General features: G+C 52.0%; 1 protein-coding gene across 4 annotated transcripts in view; it reads left to right on the top strand.

Annotated features, from left to right (window-relative positions):
* Positions 1–18892, top strand: part of CCDC88C (coiled-coil domain containing 88C) — a 130211-nt gene extending 111319 nt beyond the window's left edge. For all 4 annotated transcript variants that reach the window (XM_058740035.1, XM_058740034.1, XM_058740037.1 and 1 more), the window contains 7 exons: positions 766–855; positions 2172–2410; positions 7224–7412; positions 10053–10118; positions 13064–13132; positions 13996–14285; positions 17780–18892. In XM_058740035.1, the coding sequence (XP_058596018.1) occupies positions 766–855; positions 2172–2410; positions 7224–7412; positions 10053–10118; positions 13064–13132; positions 13996–14285; positions 17780–18799 (1963 nt within the window). In that variant the 3' untranslated portion in view covers positions 18800–18892. The remainder of the gene's footprint in view (positions 1–765; positions 856–2171; positions 2411–7223; positions 7413–10052; positions 10119–13063; positions 13133–13995; positions 14286–17779) is intronic.
* Positions 18893–19207: the final 315 nt, after the last annotated feature.

The following is a 19207-nucleotide window of genomic DNA, read 5'->3' as shown; positions in this document are numbered from 1 at the left end:
ATATCAGGAAGGCCAGACTCGCCTAGGGCACAGCAGTGCCCTCTGGCAGCCCCAGGGCCAGAGGCGTCTTGATCCTTTTTGTGTTTTTGAAAATGTGAACTGATCTCCAGTAGTTAGAAATCAGGACATGTTGCTTCATGACCTAAGTTTCTGGCTTCTCTGAAAACATTGGCGGGTCTGCCCTGTAGGCCTCATGCATCCCTGCCTAGTGGCCATCTGTTTGGGCTACCGTGCCCACCGCTCCCCCTGCTCTTTCTAGGCCTGCTTTGCTCCTTCTCTGGCCCCGGAAGCTTTTGAGTTTGCCCTCTTGGAATGTCCTCAGGAACCGGCATCGGGATAGGTCCAAGTCGGAGGTCTGACTTTGCTGAACTGACTAGCTGAGGGCACACCTTTCCCCTTTCACCAAAGGTATTATTAACGTGCAAGTGCTGTGGCCACCCCCGAATGCCCAGTGTCCTGAAAGACCTGGCCGCCAAGTCCTTAGAGCTTCTAGAAACATGCAGGTTTTCAGATGGTTAGGAGTCTGCTCCCTTGAGTTGGCTTGCATCCAGACCCTAGGTGATTTATCATGGCTCCTTAAGGTAGCAGGGCTCCCTGGACTCATGCCAGACGTTTCCATTCACACATTCCCAGCTTTGTGATCATGAGGGTCATGACACTGTGATGTCCAAATCCCAGAAAAGGTTCCAGGCTGGGCTGATGAAGTAAATTCACGTGTTTTATTTAAAACTGGATTGATAGCCCCCCTTTCCTCTCTCTTCACAGAGACAAATTAAATGCCTTACGGAGACACAAGGAAAAACTGGAGGAGAAAATCATGGATCAGTACAAGTTCTATGACCCTGCTCCCAAGAAGTGAGTTGATGGAAGTGTCTGTGACTTAGACCTAGAGCAGAGAATGTCCGTGTTCATGAGTGGGGTGGAAACTGCTCCCGTCTGGAGCAGCACCCAGCTTGTAGAGCCCATGCCTCCCGCTCTGTGGAGGCCCCGTGTGCAGGCCGCTCCCGTGACAGAGGGGAATTAGACGTTCGGCCCCGCCCCCTGTGCTCTGGCTTGTCCTGTGAGGGACGGCGCATGCCAGCTGACTGTGATGAGACGTGGGCTTAATTTAGCCACAGCCCTTTAAAGGGGGCAGAGAGTCTGTGGTTTTGGAGCCATTAAAATGGGACAAATGGCTGCCGTGTCAGGTTCTGTCTCAGGATTTCTCAGGACATTGCAAATCACGTTCCTGTTTCAGAGAAGGAAGCTGGTATAGCACCTCCTGCAGGTGAACACGGGAACCCCTGGGCCTCACACAAATTCCTCTGGGCTCCCTGAACCCCAGGGCAGGTTCACAAACACATTTCTTTCTCCAGGGAGCAGCAGCCCCCTGGCTGTGGGGCCCGCTCAGTCTCCCAGCAGGGCCGGCATCATCCATCAGGATTGACCCCTGAGCCAGCCCTCCCGTGTCCTGTCCCAGCCCAGCCTCAAAGTCAGAATCACCATGAAGCCTCAAGGCTCCTCTGGTGAACCACAGAATTTCAGAACCTCATTCTCACCCTTCTCTCTGACAGAGAAATGGAGGCCCAGATGAGGAACCGAGTGGTTTGTGTAGACACAGTGCTATCTAGTTTCAGAGTCAGTTTTTTTGTTATATCAGGATGCCCCCATTTCCATTTAGCTGCTACTCTGTCGTTTACTCTTAAAATTCACTGGTTTTAATTTAAACGGCCTACTCTCTCTACCTGCCTCCTGCTCTCCCATATTCCTCTGTGCCAGGGACTGGGAGAAGAATGTCCACTCACCTCACTCACTATTAACTTTAACAGAAAATGAAGAGGTCCATGACTCTGTTCCAGAATGGCATTTTGACAGAAAAATTGCCAGCGAACACAGATGCGGTTAGCACAGCACCACTTGGTTTCACACAGATAACCAAGAGTCAGTGGCCGTGTTTGAAGTCTGTTTTCCCAAGAGGCTAGTGTGGATTTCTGCCACAACACACATTTCTACCATCCCTGGGCCCCAAATCCAATGATTATGGTGATGAAGAGCACCACCATTCTGAACCCCAAATCAATGGCTTCCAGGCTTATGGAAAGTCCAGCTCCCATCAGGGCCCCCCACCCTGTGACCTGCTGGAGGGACAGTGCGGGTTGGCCTTGTCCTTCTTACAATCTGCTCGTAACTAGGAAAAACCACTGGATTGGAGCCAAAGCCTTAGTCAAACTCATCAAACCAAAGAAGGAGGGTTCCAGAGAACGACTGAAGTCAACCGCAGACAGCCCTCCCTGGCAGCTGGAGTCCCCAGACCCGACGACGCCATCTGCCTCCCAGCCCCTCCGGTTGCAGCCAGACAACCCCGAGACGGCCCCATCTGGCTCCAACTGTGTGGAAGAGCAGGACCCCCTCAACGGGCCTGTGGGGAAAGGTACGAGTGGCCGACCAGGCTGCAGCCAGGCTCTGGAGGGGATGCTCCGAAGGGCCGAGCCTCGAGGGTGGAATGAGAGACGGTGCATGGATGTGCACGCATGTGCGGAGGGGCATGGAGAGGGTGTGCCTCATACGCACACATCTGCCTCTTCGCGTATGTTAGCAACCAGGTAGAAAATATACATCTACGTCAGCAGCTTCGTCCCATGACAGTTTTGTTATTTTAGAATGAGAACCATCGCCCAGCAGGTACGCTGGGGTAGGGGGTCTGACATCCACAGAGATACTTATGCAGGCGCTGTAGAGACAGGCTCGGTAGTATATGTTTTGAGGTTGTACATGTCAAAGATTTAGTGTGAGCTGTTCCTGTAGGGAAATCCCAAGTGCATTTAACGTGTTTTGTGTGCACATTAGATCTTCAGTAAAGTCCCTGAGTCCTACCAGCCATGGGGCGCAGCTTACCCTTTTACTTAGACCTGTCATTTGGAGTTTGCCAGAGGTTCTGAAATGGAGTTCTTGTTGTATATGCTATGTTTCATCACATCTAAGACTCTATCAGCTCTGCACTGCATAATTACTTAATATGCCACCCGGGAAGGAAAAGACTGGCAATCAGAGGAGGAAGTGCCTTACCACTCAGAAAGTTTGTTATACTCTTGTTGGAGAGCTCTTCCAAAGACTTAGGTTGCTGTGCCCAGACGTAAACGGAAAACAGGAGCAAAATAAATTGGCAGTGGCAGTGACCGTTTTATCAGAGGTACCCCCTGGCCACCGGTGACTTTCAGACACCATCGGAGCTGTGTCCTGATTTCAGAGATGGGAAGGAATGGGGAGAAATGCGTGTCTTAGAATCAACCAAACACGGCAGTGGCCATGAAACGTTGTTATATTTTCAAATTTACTTTTAAGTGGTGATTAAAGATTACTTACCCATAAACCTTGCTAGTAATGTAAGTGTTTATGCAGGACCCTAGGACTGTCTGAAGACCAGGCCTGAGACCTTTGTGCCCCCGGCTGCTGACGGCTGGCGGAGACAAGCTGCCTCTTGAGTGTGGCACGTGCACAAACCTTTTGGGGGGGGTACATTCACCATGCGAGGTCCTGTTCTGTCACTTTTGAATGCAGAAAAAACGTGCACACGCGCACATATTGGCGACGAATGCTTGCCTCCCTCCCCTTCTTTACAGATCAGATTAGGTGAAACGCTCACGTGCAGCTAAGAGATAAGGGAGCCTAACCTTGGTTTCTAGAGGAGCCCTGTTGCCTCCCGTTTTCATGTTGGCCATTTAAAGCTGTTGACGTTTATCCCCTCCACTTCTATTATTCTGTAATTGACTTAGTGAATTACCATCTGTCTAATGAGCTAGGAAAACTTTGAGAGGAAAAAAAGTGCTTGGCTGGTCCAGACCGTTGAGCTGATCCATGAACGAGCAGGTCAGGGAAAATTATTCATAGTGGCAGCCATGTGTGGGGTGCTTCCTCTGGGCTCAGCATCCCTGTAGCTAATTTACATGCTTTACCTGTCTCCTTGAGTCCTAACTGCCACGTCCGGCAGGCACGATTAATCATCCCTCCTCAGAGCTGAGAAAGTGAGGCTTGGTGAAATTAAATTCTTGCCAGTGTAACCAGTGGTGGAACTGGGATCCACGTCTGTCGGGGTGCGAGCTGGAGGTCTTGACCGCTGTGTGCAGTTAAAGCCCTTTGGGTCCCCGAAGATACTGAACTAAAGTGTGGCAGAACCTGAGGTCCCTTATTCTGGCCACCAGGTGGCGCTGTGGAGGAAGAAATAACCGAGGATCCCATATTGCTTTAATCCTAAATGACAAATTGGTTAAATCAGCTGTGTCAATATAGGATGTGTTCAGAAAGTAAGACTTGAGTGTCTGCTCTGACAAGACTCTAAAGGCCAAGAAATGTGGGATTGGGGTAGAGGTTGTGCGGGAGATCGAAAGGGAAATAATTCTTGACAGGGGGTTTGGTACAAAAAGTGGTATTTTCATTGTTTTTAAACATATACTGCCAAAAGAGGTTATTGTAGATATACAGAGTTACTGGTGAATACTTGAGGGTAGACTGTTCATGACACCAGGCCAGAAACAGACCATTAGGGGTTTCCAAGGCCTTTGAACAGGAACAGGAGTAGAGTGAGCACCACATCATCAGGGGGCCTGTCATTAAAATGGGCGAGTAAGAGAAGCCGGGTCCTAAATTAACAAACATCATTATTTAATAATTTAACACTTTGAAATTGAAATATGTCTCAGCCATTGGCTCCTTGAGCAGTATATAGTTCTCCTCACGTGCAGAGTGAAGCATTGGCACAAAGATGCCGGTGAAATTAAATTGACTCAGAGCATAAATGATTCACTGAGTCCTGGTTCTGGGCTTGTCATGGGTATTGTTTCTGTCTTTCCTGGGTTAGACAGGATTCTGATTTCCTGACTACATTTAGCTTATTTAGAGTCATTTGTTGTTACTCATTTGATTTACTTGTGTTTTTTTTTCTTTTCTTCCTCTCTTGGGTATTGCGGGGAATAACAATTTAGCAACTCAGCGCAAAAAGAGTCCCTTTTTGAGAAGCAAAAGCAAGGACAAAGACAAGTCTCCAACGGCCCACCCAACTCTGTCTAAACGCCTGCGGTTCTGGTCTTCCTCTGACATCCCATCCTCTCCTAATGAGCCTGTCCCTTTTTCAGAAATTGGAGATTTCTAATCCTTTTCCTGTATCATGTGTCTTCATCACGTAATCCTCCTTCATTTCTGAAATTCAAACAAAACCAAAAAAGAAACAAACAAAAAGTACCTAAAGGCCAGATGACCCATAGTGGACCCCTCCTTCCCAACCCCAGTTCAAGCCAAACTTAAAGTAGCCAGCGTGGATTCTGATTTCAAAAGAGAAGATGAGTTGTCACACCCTCTGGACCATTTCTCCAGCGCAGCACAGTTTTAGGGGAGCCTCGGGACATCCGTGCACAGGTCCTTGGGCCAGGATGTCCGTGCTAATAAGTAAGTCTGGTGGCCGTGGGCTGCCTTCCCCTCTCTCGCACCTGCAGGCTTATGTCATGCCGTGTGTAAAGCAGGACTGGTCGGTTGTCGCTTTGCTTCCTAAAGTATACGGCCTCTGTCAAGTGAGATTTTTTTTTTTAAGACTTATTTTTAAGCAGCTACATTTAAAACCGCTGCCCTTTCCTTTGTCAGAGCACCGAATTGTTGGCTTTTGCTGACAAGGCCCTTTTTAGATGTTCTCTATGTTTTGAAGGATTTACTGCTCCATTCAAGCATTTTGTATAATTGGATTGATGTTGCCAAGCCAGAGGGCAGCCCAGAATGAAGTTTTATGACTGTGTGGTAGCTCTCTGACCTCTTGGACGTGGAAGCCAAAATGATAGCGGACAGAAAGACCATCAGCACACCAGTCATGCCCAGAGCGGGGGGATGCTGGTCGATAGAGGCCTTTAGCTACTGCACTGTTTGCTGTCTTCCGTCATTCCTGTGTGGTCTTCTTGAGTTTTGCCACATTTTTTTTTTTTATCACCTGTATGATTACTTCCGTGTTTTCCCTTGAACTGACTCAGCGTTGCTACTTAAATTTATTTTTAAAAGGAAAGATTATTATCAGTCCTGTCTGTGGAAAACCGGTATCAGCATAAAAACAAGGTAACCATAAAAGTACATACATACCTACTAAGCTGTTGAAGTCGTTCAAAGTGGCACTGACTTCATCTCGCACGCTCCGCCTTGGGGACCCCAGGCCACCGTGCTCCTGGTCCCCCAGGACTCTGTCTCGCCAGCATGCCATTGGAATCGCCCTGTCTCTCTGCCATTCGTGCTGTCTGCTCATCTCCACCTCCCCTCCGCTCCTCATTTTAACCGCACCTGTTGGATGCCTGTCCTGACTCATTCCACCAGACTTGAATCTTGCTTCTCATCAAGGGTATCTTTCAGAATCCAAATTTTGCCTTGGTTTCAAGTTGTAAGATTTGGGCACTGAAAACTTCCCAGCGAACCCAGACTTCGAGTGGCTGAGGGGCCGGTGGGGTCAGGTCCACAGAAGGGCCCTGGCTCTGGGTCCCCAGCCACGGGGTTCCTGGGTTGGGACATGGTGACGTCCTGCTGCTCCTAGTAGTTCCAACGGCACTCGTGTTACCTTCCATTTAGAGAGCCCATCTCCTTTCCTACTGTTAGGTAGTTGGAATGAGTTAGGGTTTTTTTTTCTTTTTTAATATTTTTACATAGATTTTGTTTTATAATAAGAGTATGTGTTCGTGGTAGAAAATTCAGCGATTGCAGAAAAGCACAAGATGCAAGGTAAAAGTCACTCTTAACAGAAATTAAGAATTCTTAAATTGTCAGCGTGACAGTGAACATCTTCTTCAAATCCTCAGTGAAGCCAGCTGGCAGGATGCACATCCTGGGCCTTTGGAACCTTGGCTGCAGGCCTTGAGTGATCTTGAGCAGAAGTTATGAGGATCTTTTTAGATCAGTCATTGGAGTTACATACAGCAGGTGTACCCCGTAGTTCGTATGTGGGACCCGTAGCAACAGTGTGTCGATCCGATCGTCTTGAGTTCTTTATCTTCTCCCGGCTTTTCAGGGCTTGCAGTAGGATCCATCTGTAGAGCCAGGGCCGGCCTCTCTGGGCCTCCCAACACAGGCCTGCAGCCTGCGCCCTCTTGTTGAAACCGCAGCCCAGCTTCTGTCTTGTTGTGGTCCGTGTGCCCTGGTGTCCCTGCTTCTAGACCTCAGTGTGGCAGCCCAGCCTTCGCACGGGCTTTTGCAGCCCCATTTCTCAATGTCCTTCTCTGCCCCAGGCCCTGGGGACCTAAAACCAAAGCAAGGGTCCCCGCACAGAGGCAGCCTTGACCGCACAGATGCCTCCGCCGACCCGGCTGTGAAACCCTGGCCCTCGGAGCTGAGCTCCCGGACCTGTTCAACCTCAGCCATCACTACAACACCTTCCAGCTCTACCCCCATCTCCCGGCACCCAGGCTGCACCAAAGGTGAGTTGTGGGCCCCTCCAGAATAAGAGGGATAAGCGCCCAGGGTCCTTCTGAAAGACCCCAGGCTATGAGGTGGTAAGCAGAGCAGGTAAGCTGTAGGCAAGCTTTGAAATCACAAAGGCATGGATTCTGCCTACCAGCCGGGTGACTCAGGGCAGACAACTTCACCATCCAGAGGCCCGATCGTAAGCCACTCTCACCAGCACTTTTCAGGAAGTGGTGGCACCCAGTAGCTCCAGAAGGGAGGTGAACTGGAGTTTGGGCTAAATGCAGGCAACACCCTCACTCCACCGTGGTGGGAGTTTGGAGGTTTATTCTCTATGGAGGAAACACGAGCGTGTCTCTGAACTGGAGGTCCACTCAGTAGATTAGAGAGTGGGTCTCCTAAACTGAGGACAAGGGGATTTGGGGAGGGGCTTACAAACTGAACTTCTCCCTGGGTGCCAGGAGCCATACGTGTCCACACCTCTGGACGTGAGATTAAAATGTTCTTCGACCTGTCTGATAAGCTTGAGAAATTCCCACCAGAACAGCTCAGTCATATCTTGCCAAGTGAGGCCTAGGGAAGTTCAGGGATCCCTGGACACCTGAAGAGAGACCCTGGCCAGGGCGACCAAAACCAATACGAGGCCACAGAGTAAACAGCACAGAGGTGACAGCTTTGAAATGCCTGTCATTAATAGAGTCCGAGATAAGTGAGGTGGTTTTACCCATGAAACAAGAACAGGACGCTGTAAAAGAGAGCAGTTGGGGGGAAAAGCACTTGGAAATCTAAAATCTACAAACAGGAAGATAAAGCTTAAAACTGAAAAAGACATCCTGCTTATAGTTTAGAGATATGAAAATATCTGAAGCAACAGCTGGAAGGGGTGCCTGTGGGGTGTTGGAAATTGGAGAGAACTGGGAAGGATTACTGTTATACCACCACCCCACCACCATACCACCTGGCTGTGCAGAACCTTGGTTTGACAGGCAAAGCACACAGGGTCCCCACCCTCAAGGCACATCTGGGTTAGCTTCACGACCTTGTTCACAGCTCATGAACACCTCTGGGGAGATGAGTGGGCATAGGGCGAGCAAGTGGTCCTTCTCTACTCCTGGCCAGACACTGGAAGTGGTAGTCTCCTGCTGGTGGAGGTCAAGGGGATGGTGTCACATGCTAGGTGGACAGCCTGGACAGGCTCCTTGTCAGCAGTCTCCCCCCGTTCTCCCGGGGCCTGGGGTACAGAAGCCCTGCCTGGTCTCAAGGAGGAGCCGGGACTCCATCTCCCCTCGGGTTTCCAGCGACCTGTGCGGTTCAGGGTCCAACCCTTGAGACTAATTCGCGGGCCCTGTCTGGATCCCAGTCCTAAACCAGAGCCTGAGCCTAGAAACCTCTCTGGCCATTCCTACACCTGTGGAGCCTGCAGGAAGGTGGGTCACCTCTGCAGACCCAGTCCTGGCCACGCGCTTCCCCGCCAATGTGTACTCACACTCCTCAGTATTGACTGCCATTGGGCAAATAGCAAGTGGAACCCCCCCCTTAGAGTCAGCCATTTCTCTAAGTAAATCTGATTCCTTTTAGAACAGAATTTATCGGTTTATTTTGTTATTTTTGGGGGGGAGAGTGCGTATATATGTAACCAAGGGAGAAGGGCAGGTGGGGAGAGAGAAGGAATCCCAAGCAGGCTCCACACTGAGCGTGGCTCAATCTCAAGACTGTGAGACAATGACCTGAGCTAAAATCAAGAATTGGACAACCCACTGATGTACTCAGACGCCCCTAGAGCAGAACTTAATAATCAAGATCTGGGCGCTACAGAGTTGCCATTGCTTCTGGCCCTTTCAGTAGAGAAAGATGGGACACATTATAAGTTTGTGTCAATACTTCCGATTCAAATGTAACATTACAGGGATTTTCCTTCTTTGATTTCATACCTGTCCTTTTCTTACATGGAAATCTGGTCTCCTGAAACATTGACTTATCTTTTTCCCCCCAAATATGTGGTAAATGGTTTAAAAAGTTATGCCAGTGTTATTAAAGTAAATCCACTAAGCGGTATTTTCTTTATAGTTCTTTTACTCTTTAAGTTCCATCTCACTAAGGATGCACACATAGAGTTTTACATTCAAAATGTAAACAGATAAATGTTTCTCTCTGTGTGATTGTTAACAATTGCATGCAGTGAGGTTTGTTCTGTTTTCAATTTTAGACTTTTTCATAAATTAACCCTGTGTTTAAAATACATAATATAGATTCAAAAACCTGAATAATGTGAGGAGGTATTCTCAGTGTTCGAGGTCCCCTCTCTGCCCCCATCCCCTGAACTCTATTCCAAAACCACTCTCTGGATACCCTTTTTCCTTCGGTACTCATTGAAATTCCTGGTGCTTCTTTCTGCAAAAATAAATGGCACCTTGATTTCTTTTTTTCCACCTAGGCATACATCATGGAGATCTTTCTTACTTTAATTGGTATTAAATGGCCACATATCACATAGTCTTTTCAACCAACCCTTCTCCAGAGCTGATTCCTTGAATTGGGATTGCTGGGTCAAAGGGCAAATAAAAGTATACTTTTTCCTAAATAAGAGTCTGTAGTTTTTCAAAGTGTTCCAGAAACTCCTGTGTTAATAACCGATGACCTTACTGTCACCATAGGCTATAATTCAGATGACAGCCTCTGTGACCCGTCCCTGGAGCTGGAGTTCAACCACAGGCAGTACGGTGAGTGCTCAGCATCATTTCCTTGTGCCTGGGGTCTCAGACTCATTTTCTTTTCTTTTTTTTTTTTTTATTTATTATTATTATTATTTTTTTTTTTTTTATCATTTATTTACTTTTGAGACAGAGAGAGATAGAGCATGAATGGGGGAGGGTCAGAGAGAGGGAGACACAGAATCCGAAACAGGCTCCAGGCTCTGAGCTTTCAGCACAGAGCCCGACGCGGGGCTCGAACCCACAGACCGTGAGATCATGACCTGAGCCGAAGTCGGCCGTTTAACCGACTGAGCCACCCAGGCGCCCCCTCAGACTCATTTTCATCTGCAGTACTTTTCCTTCAACCTCAGTCCTGTGTGGATGTCCGACATACAAAATGGGTAGAAGTGAGGATGGAGAGGGGCCGCAGTTCCTCCAGGCTCCTTCCTGCCCTCCCCAGGGTCCTGAGCATGTGGCTTCTGCTTACATACCTCCAGGGACAGGGAAGTCATCACTTCTTTTTTTTTTTTTTTTTTAAATGTTTGTTTTTGAGACTGCACAAGTGGGGGAGGGGCAGAGAGAGAGGGAGACACAGAACCCGAAGCAGGCTCCATGCTCTGAGCTATCAGCACAGAGCCTGACACGGGGCTCGAACTCATGAGCCGCGAGATCATGACCTGAGCTGAAGTTGGAGGCTTAACTGACTGAGCCACCCAGGCGCCCCGGAAGTCACCATTTCTAAAGTATCCCGCGTCTACAGGCTCCAACTGCCCTTGCTTTGGGGGTGCCCCTCAGGTTTGCCAGGGCATTGTGGTGACCCACACGGGGAGCACTGAGTGCCAGGAGGTCCTTCAGTGTCCTCACTTGGAGTTCAGTTGTCCACATTAGTTCCACGTTGTACTAGTCTTAGGAACTGATGAAGCCCTTGGCCATTTGATGTAGAGACATTGTAAGTTTCTGCAGCAGGGAAACAGCGAATCATACCAGCTTTCTCAAAACTTAAAAGCTGCTTTGGGTTTTGGTGAGTTTTGAAAAACAAAAATCCTATAAGGGTGAGGAAATGATTCTTAAAATCAGAAAGCTCACCGTGAACTCTGCTACTTGGGAAGTGATCAACAGTGTAGGGGCTATAGCGTTGTCTCCCGTCCGTCGTTGTCTTCAGTGTCTTACGATGCGGACGTTCATACAGATACAGACGCTGGCGCTCTGTATGAGTGGAAGGACATGCTCTGTGGCACAGCAGTCTGGCACGAGGGCCCCTTGTGTCTGCACCAAGGGGGGCGGTGCCACACCTGGACATACTGGCCGCGGTGCTTTGTTAGGGGCACTGAGGAGCCAGATGGGTGCTCCAGCGGCTGACCAACCGAGGGGTTTTCTTCCTAAGCACTCTGATTCCTTGAGCTTTTCTTATCAGGGGAGAAGGAAGGAAAAGCAGTTTTCAGTGCTGTGGTTGAATAAACAAAAGTGCTTTGGGGCCCTGTTGATTTGTGTCACAGTTTTCTTTGGATGAAACTTAATTCCTTTATAATTTTTTTTTAATGTTTTTTTTTTGAGAGAGGCAAAGTGTGAGCAGGGAAGGGGCGGGGGGGGCGGGGGGGGGGTACACAGAATCCGAAGCACGCTCCAGGCTCACAGTTGTCAGCACAGAGCCCGACCCGGGATTCGAACTCACAAACTGTGAGATTATGACCTGAGCTGAAGTCGGCTGCTCAACTGACTGAGGCACCCAGGCACCCCACAACTTAATTCCTTTTTAAAGAGAGACGTGCATTTTCTTCAATTTTTCCTTCTGAAAGAGGGGACTCTGCTTTTACACTGTTCGTGAAAACTGCGGATTTTTTGGCTCCTCCCCAAACCCTGTTTGCTAGTAAGAGTTTTCCAGATGCCTGCTATTTGCAGAGCGCACCAGCACTTGGGAACTGGACGCCCTATAGACCCAGTAAAGCAAGAGCAAACTCTCCCCAGGGGCACAATGAACAGAGCACCTCCGCGCGTCTTCAGTTCTCCGTGCCCTTCGGTTCGACACCAGCTGCGTGCTGAGGTAGATGCAGGGATCACAGAAAGGCAGTTCTTGTCCCCCAGGGGTTCGTGGTCCGGCAGGACAAACAAAGTGGTGTGGGGCAGGCCGGCAGGGCTCCTGGAAGAGTGGACCAGGAGAGCGGGGGTCTGCCGGCCTTGGAGGGCCAGCCTGCCTTTTGCAGCGGTGAAGCCATCCCCACCTGCAGCCAGGCTCACCCCCCGCCTGCCTCCCCCTGCTCCCCGCCCTGAGCTCCCTTGTGCACACACTCAGGCAGGCTCATGCAGCCAGGAGAGCTGCTGTCTCCAAGTTCCTTGTCACCGGAAGGGCCAATTTTTCCCTTGGGGGCAGATGGAAATTCGAGGCAGAGAAAGCAAAGAGCTGAAGGGCCACAAACAGCCAAGAAAAGCAAAAGCACACTCTTCCTCCCCTCCTCAGGGTCCCCACACTCACCCCCATGGATCAGCAAAGGGAAGGTGCCCTGGGCGCAGGCACGCACCCCCTTGTACACATGTGCACCCCGCTGTCTTCTGGCTCCTCTACCCCCACCAGGTCTCACATGTGTTCCAGAAAGCTCTATGTAATAATAGGCGTGGGCGCTCTCCTCTTGTTAGCTTCCCCTGAGCAGCCCTTCTCTTTCGGTCTGCTTCCTGGACTAGCGTTCGTGTGCAATTTGTGTTGTTAACAAAATTGTCTCAAGTCCTAGCCCTAGACCTAATAAAAACAACGCTACCTGTCATTTCTGGGTCGCTTGCTGGATGCCGTGCCTCACACGCAAGTTGCTGGCGCTCCCAGTGGGGGAACATAGAGAACCCCGGCACCCATCCATCCTCAGGGCCTCTGCCTGGACTTTGGCGTGGACGTGCTTTGTTCTGCGGCCTTTCTCGGGTCAGGTGGTTCAGTCTGGGGTTTACCTGCTCGTTGGCCCTTGACACGGAGTGTCCTTTCCTTTCAGTGTCCCGACCAGGCAGCTTGGAGAGCAGTCGAAATGCATCCAGCGACAGCTCGCCCCTCAACCTGAAAGGTCGGTCAGCCTTGGCTTCAGCACGCTTTTCGTTATATTGTGGGCTTTGGTTCTGGGCTCGTGTTTTTTTTTTTGTTTTGTTTTTTGTTTTTTGTGTTTTTTTTACAACAAAGCGGTCATCTTCACAGGTTGTCTGCCTCATCGGACATTTGCCGATGGAGTCCACATCATGCTGTTTGAGGCACACACCTGGGCGTTTGAGCGGATTTGAGTTTGAATCCCTTCATCCCCATAGACCAGCCCTGGGTGCCCGCCTCCCTGCGCCCCGTTCTCTGAATCTGAGCTACTTCATCTGTAGCGTGGGGGTACTGACCATAGTTCTGTCTGGTGGCCAGAGAGCATAGTGGGATGACTTTGATTCTTCTGTACTTTTTTAACTTCGTTATATAGTGCACAGTATCGTCTGTCTTAACATTTCTGAGCATTTGGAAAGAATGTGTGTGTTGTCCCAAGCCTGGAAACTTTTCACAGATAACTTTTTTCCCTTCTCATGCGCATGACCAGCCCCTGGAAGACCCCTAGCGTGGAACAGGTGCTGATTAATCCTTTAATACATGGATGGATGAGACCTACTGAGTGTGGTGCCTTCAGCTACTAATATTAAATAATAACTTAAACGTTACCAGAAGCTTTCCGCTTTTATCTCAAGGAGTTTCGTTTTTAAATGCCAGAGTGAAATTCTGAAGCTCTCCAAAACGTCCTTAATATCCGAATTGCAGCTGGGAGAAGTGTGGCCTGGGTGCCCTGGCAGGGCTCTCTCTGTTTTCGGTGACTGCGAGGCAGCACAGAGCCCGCTGGAGGCAGAGGAGACGGCAAGGGAGACTCACGCGTGTCCCTCTGTACCGCCCCGCCCCCACTCCCAGGTTCCTCTGACCAGCTCCACAGGAGGTCCGAGAGCTTCAGCAGTGAAGACCTGATCCCCAGCCGGGACACGGCCACTCTGCCACGGGACGCCAGCACCACGGGACGCGCCGCCCTCAGCCGCCATGAGTGCCCCCCGCCCCGGAACGGGCCTCTGCCCCAGGAGGGCATCCAGAAGAGGGGCGCGGGCCAGCCTCACGCTGGGGGACGGCCCAGCTCTGCCTCGCCGAGCAGTGAGATGGTCACCCTGGAGGAGTTTCTGGAGGAGAGCAACCGGCGCTCCCCCACCCCTGTGAGTGGCCCGGGGCTTGGACACAGAGTGCCTGTCTTCCCCACATGGGCACTGGGGGCCGAGACCCTGGCAGCAGAGTCCCAGAAAGGGACGGGCCAGGCGTGGTGTGGCCTGGGTGGAAAGCTGGCTTGGATGGGGGAGGGCACCCACTAGTCAGCAAGCCACTGGGCTCTGGCAGCCGGCCCCAGACCTCGGAGCCTGTTTCCTCCATTGTGAAGTGAGCAGGCAGGAAGTTGCTGCCAGCATAGAGGGTAGGGATGGGATGTGCCCACCACTGGGAGCTGCTCTCAGGATATGGCCAGCACCCAACTTGGTGGGGCTAGGGTCTCAGCAGCTTTTGTGGCAGAGCCCCGAATACCCACTTCCCCCCAGCCTCCACCAGCAGAGGTTGGCAAATTGTTTCTGTAAAGGGCTTGATAGTAGATATCTTAGGCATTCTGGGGTCAGTGAATGGACATGGCTGTGTTCCAACAAAACTTACGGATATTGACATTTGAATTTCATTTAATTTTCACATGTCACGTAAGGCTTTTCTTTTTAAAAATTTTTAAAAATCATTTTAAAAATGTAAAAACTCTCCTTAGCTCTTAAGCCATACAAGAACATGTGGCCAACCGAGATTGACCTCCAGCTGTAGTTTGCTGGCCTGCATCCTGCAGCTCTGACCCCCAGATATCACTGGCATTGGGGTGCCCTCCTCTGTCACTTGCCATTGTCTCTGTTTAACTTTCCTGAAGCTACACGTGTGCCTTTTACACACTCTGCCTGACTTCAGTCAAGTAAGCAGTTGGGTTACTGAACAGATAAAGTATACTTTCTTGCAAATGAGATCTTGTGAGGGTTTTTTTGTTTTTTGAGCATGCATGAGTGCACGCATGAGTGGGTTGGGGGCAGAAGGAGAGGGAGAAAGAATCAGAAGCAGGCTCCACACCCAGCATGGAGCCCAACGCAGGGCTCGATCTCATGACCCTGAGATCATGACCTGAGCCGAAATCAAGTCAGATTCTCAGCTGACTGAGCCACCCAGGTGCCCTGAGATCTTGTAAGGATTTTTAATGCTTCCATGATTCTGTCTCATTCCCCTTAACAGTGGAACTTTTTTAGCCACACGGTAAACTCTATGACCCACCTTATAGGCCATGGTGGAAACACTAAGTATTAGTTCAGCAGATACTTACTTAGCACCTACTACATGTTACACAGTGTGCATAGTGCCTGCTCTCGAAAATCAGAGCAAACCATTAATTGGCAAGCTTTTCTCATAGATTTGCTAGGTGCCGAGTCTTGTGGTTGGCACTGGAAGGAAATAGAAAACATGGCCCCTGCCGTCCCTTCATTTACATTTCTGTCCGGCAAGCACTGGCTCTGTGCACTAGGACTTGGAGAAACCACACAGAAGCCCTGCTGCTTTCAGGGAGCTTATGGTCTGCCAAGTGGTTCCCAGATTCTCCGGGCGGCCTCGCCAGGACACAGGCTGCACCCTGGAGCTTCTGACTCCGTGGGTCTGAGGTGGGGGTCCCTGAGAATTTGCGTGTTTACTGGATTCCCAGAGGATGCTCTTGCTGTCAGCGTGTGTCCAGGCATCACACGCTGAGGAGCCGGATTCCACTTATCCGGTGCAATAAGTGAGAATGGTCCAGAAAGCAGGGGTGCCTGCAAATTGGAAGACTTTCCTTCTCGACCCTTTCCAACTATGTACCTACCGCAGTGAGTTTCCTTTCCTGTTGTAGATTTCGGGGGGTGGGTCCTGTTCAAGGGGCAGGGCCACTCCCCCCTCAGTTCAGACCTGTCCCTGGTAGTCCCTGTTCCTCACGCTCCATATCATCACCTGTCCCTTTTCAGCCTAAACAACCCCAAAATTATCTTACTGCAAAGTCCGTGTTGGAAGCCGATGTTTGGCCCTGGAGAGCCACCCTCACCTCTCTGCCTGCCTAGGGTGCACACCCCCTGCCCAACCCGTGCACCTGACCTCTCCCACCCTCCCCCGACCAGTCCGGAGAAGTCACAGTGTGCCTGTCCGTGCTTTCACCTCCCTGATGCCGGCAAGGGAGTGTCTCAAAATGGGCTCCCTGGGTAGCCAGAGAGGGTGGCCCCATGCAGGTGCGCATCACAGGATTAACCATGTGTAGGCAGCAGCTGGGGTCAGCCAGCAGTAGGTGTTAATCCTGGTCTGTGCTCTCTGGGTGTGGGACCTGTTAGACCCCTGGGGCTTCAACTTCCTTTCCTATCGAAGATTGTTTTAATCCAGCCTTAAACAGCCTTGCAGCGTTGCTTCAAGAGTTCAGGGAGGTTTGGGTTTTCTTGGTGGTTAACCTGTGGTTCCTAGCACAGTGTCTGGCAGTCAGGAAGCACTCGATAAATGGTTCCTGTCCCTGCTAATGACTGAAGATCTTAGCGCGTGCTCAACCGAGATCTGTGGCTCCAAGCTAGCATAAAACAGTAGGTTTTGGCTCTGTCAAGTTGAGCATCCAGATGTTTCCATGGGCCAGCAGTTTGTTGGCAGGTACAGATGGCTTTTGAGCTGCTGCCCCGTCCTGCAGACTGGCCCCCCCCACCCCCCAACAGCTCACAGCAGGCTAGGGTCAGACTGCCTCAGCCCTCAGTGCCTGACTCCCACCTGCCACGTGAATGCACTTCCTTGCCTGGTTTTGCAGTGTCCATCAGCCCGAGGAGGAACCTCCACTTGGCTCCTCCAGGCCATGAGGTGCTGACAGGAGGCTGAAGTTACTGAGTGGCATCATAGACCTGGGCCTCTGGTGACTCTGTTTGCCTACACAGTGGTGGCGAGAGGACACCAGTTCCCTGGCCCGGGGAAGCCCAGCCAGGGAGTGGAGGCTTGAGCGGAGCAGTCTGGCGGGCTGGGTCGTCACATGTCCCCTGTTCCCACCACCCTGTCCTACTAGGCAGCCTGCCGTTCTGGCTCCCACCCACCCCCGCTGTGCCTGCCTCTTATGTGGAGAGTGGTCTGAGTGGCAGTGAGGGTTCTGGCTTTGCAGGAGCTGGTCTTGTTCCCCTTCCTCTGTGGCTCCACACACAGAGCCCTTGCAACGTGTCTGAGCACAGTGGGCTGACCGGGAGAAGAAAAGTGCGGCCCTGCCGGTCAGCTTCCCTCGGCCCTGCGCAGTAGGAAAGCGAGAACAGATTGGAACAGTTGGCTGTGGTCGGGCTTTCAGCCCTGACCTTTCCAGAGACTGGATGAGCTTTGCGGGAAGTCCTTCCCGTGTCTGGAGGTCTTTTGTTTTTGTGAAGTTAGGGGGCTGCCAGAGTGGCGTCTGGGGTTCTCTCCCTGGTGTTCTGTGTATCGCCCCCTCCCCGTCTTGACCAGTGTGTGGGGGGGCACGGGCGATGTTCTGCCTCAAAGAGGCCTAGTGGGGGCAGGAAGCCTCAGGCCTGGCCACCTGTGCTGCCCAGGGGACGTCCTGGGGTGGGGAGGGCCGTCGGAGCGCCTGTCAGGGCCTTGTGCCCACTTCTCACTCCTTCTCTCTTCCCCGTAGGACACTCCCAGCTGCCCGGATGATCTGCTAAGTGACTTCTTCAGAAAGGCCAGCGGTCTTCCGGCCATTGGAAGCCAGCCGGGGCCACCTGCCAGGAGAGAAGGGGCCAAGATGCCCACCAGCTTTGTGGCCCCTACCATCAAGATGCCTGTCAACACCCCTGAAGGGAAGTTGCTGAAGCCTGGACAGTACGTGAAGCCAAACTCCAGACCTGCCGAGGCCGAGGCCCCGCCCAGTGCCCCCCCGAGGCAGGCCCAGCCCCCCCAGAGCCTGTCACTGGGCAGACCCCGGCAGGCCACGATGCCCCCGACGTCCCACACACCGGCCGGCCGGAGTGCGTCCCTGAGCCGTGCCTTTAGCCTGGCCTCGGCCGACCTTCTCCGGGCCAGTGGGCCAGAGGCTTGCAAACAGGAGGCCCCTCAGAAGCTGGGGGGTCCTGACACCTCAGGGGGCAGAGAAACAGGCAGTCACGTCCTGCAGAGCCCCACGCCCCCCACCTCCCACAGCCTGGCCCGGGAGCGGACCCCGCTTGCGGGAAAGACCTGCGGCAGCTCCGGTCAAGGCCCAGCCCCCCGCAGCCGGCCCCCGGACGTGAGGCGCTTCTCACTGGCTCCCCCAAAGGAGGAGAGGCTGGTCCCCCTGCAGCAGTCTGCCACGGCCCCGGCCATCGCCTCCGGAGGTGGCGGTGCCTGTGGCAGCAGCTCCCAGCCCCAGCACTTTCCATCTGCTGCGGCCCCGGCTGCCGGGACCAAACCCCAGACGCCCCCCCACTCAGGGGAGGCGGCCACCATCGCCCCTGTCCGGGGGGCGCTCAGCCTCTCAGAGAGAGACGGGGTCCTGAGGCAAGGCCACGGTGAGGGCCTCCCTGCCAAGAGTCCGGGTAGGTCTCCCGACTTGGCTCCGCACACCAGCCGGGCCCCTGAGGACTTCAGCCGCGGAAGCAGCTTGAAGAGCACGCCGGTGTCCCCCGAGCCTGGCGGGGACCAGCAGACAGTGTGGTACGAGTACGGCTGCGTGTGACTTGTCCGGACCGGCGGCCCCTGAACCCTGAAACTACTGACTCCCCTTCTGGCGGTGACGGCCTTTGCTTCTGCCCCTGTGGTGCCAGGAAAGGGCTTTGTCTCTCCTGCTAATGAAAACACTGTGCCAAGCCCGGCGAGGGTTACACTCCCAGGTGTGTGTCTTCTGTAGCTTCCAGCACCTGAGAGCTTTTGAACAGATCCACACTTGACGGGGACACTCAGAATGCAGTGACAGAACCATTGAAGCAGACACTATTTGAGCATGTCCCGGTAGAACACTCATTTGCAACTCGTTGACCTCTCTTAAGGCACGGGCGTGTGTATGTGCGTGTGTGCACATACACTTTCACGTGGCCAAGCCCCCGCGGCTCTGGAAACTCCATTCCCTCTCCCCAAAGCCGTTTGA

This window comes from Neofelis nebulosa, chromosome 7, assembly GCF_028018385.1.
Source record: "Neofelis nebulosa isolate mNeoNeb1 chromosome 7, mNeoNeb1.pri, whole genome shotgun sequence".
NCBI classification, from domain to species: Eukaryota; Metazoa; Chordata; class Mammalia; order Carnivora; family Felidae; genus Neofelis; species Neofelis nebulosa.
Note: the sequence above shows the minus strand (reverse complement) of the source record. Positions and strands in the feature narration are given on the sequence as shown.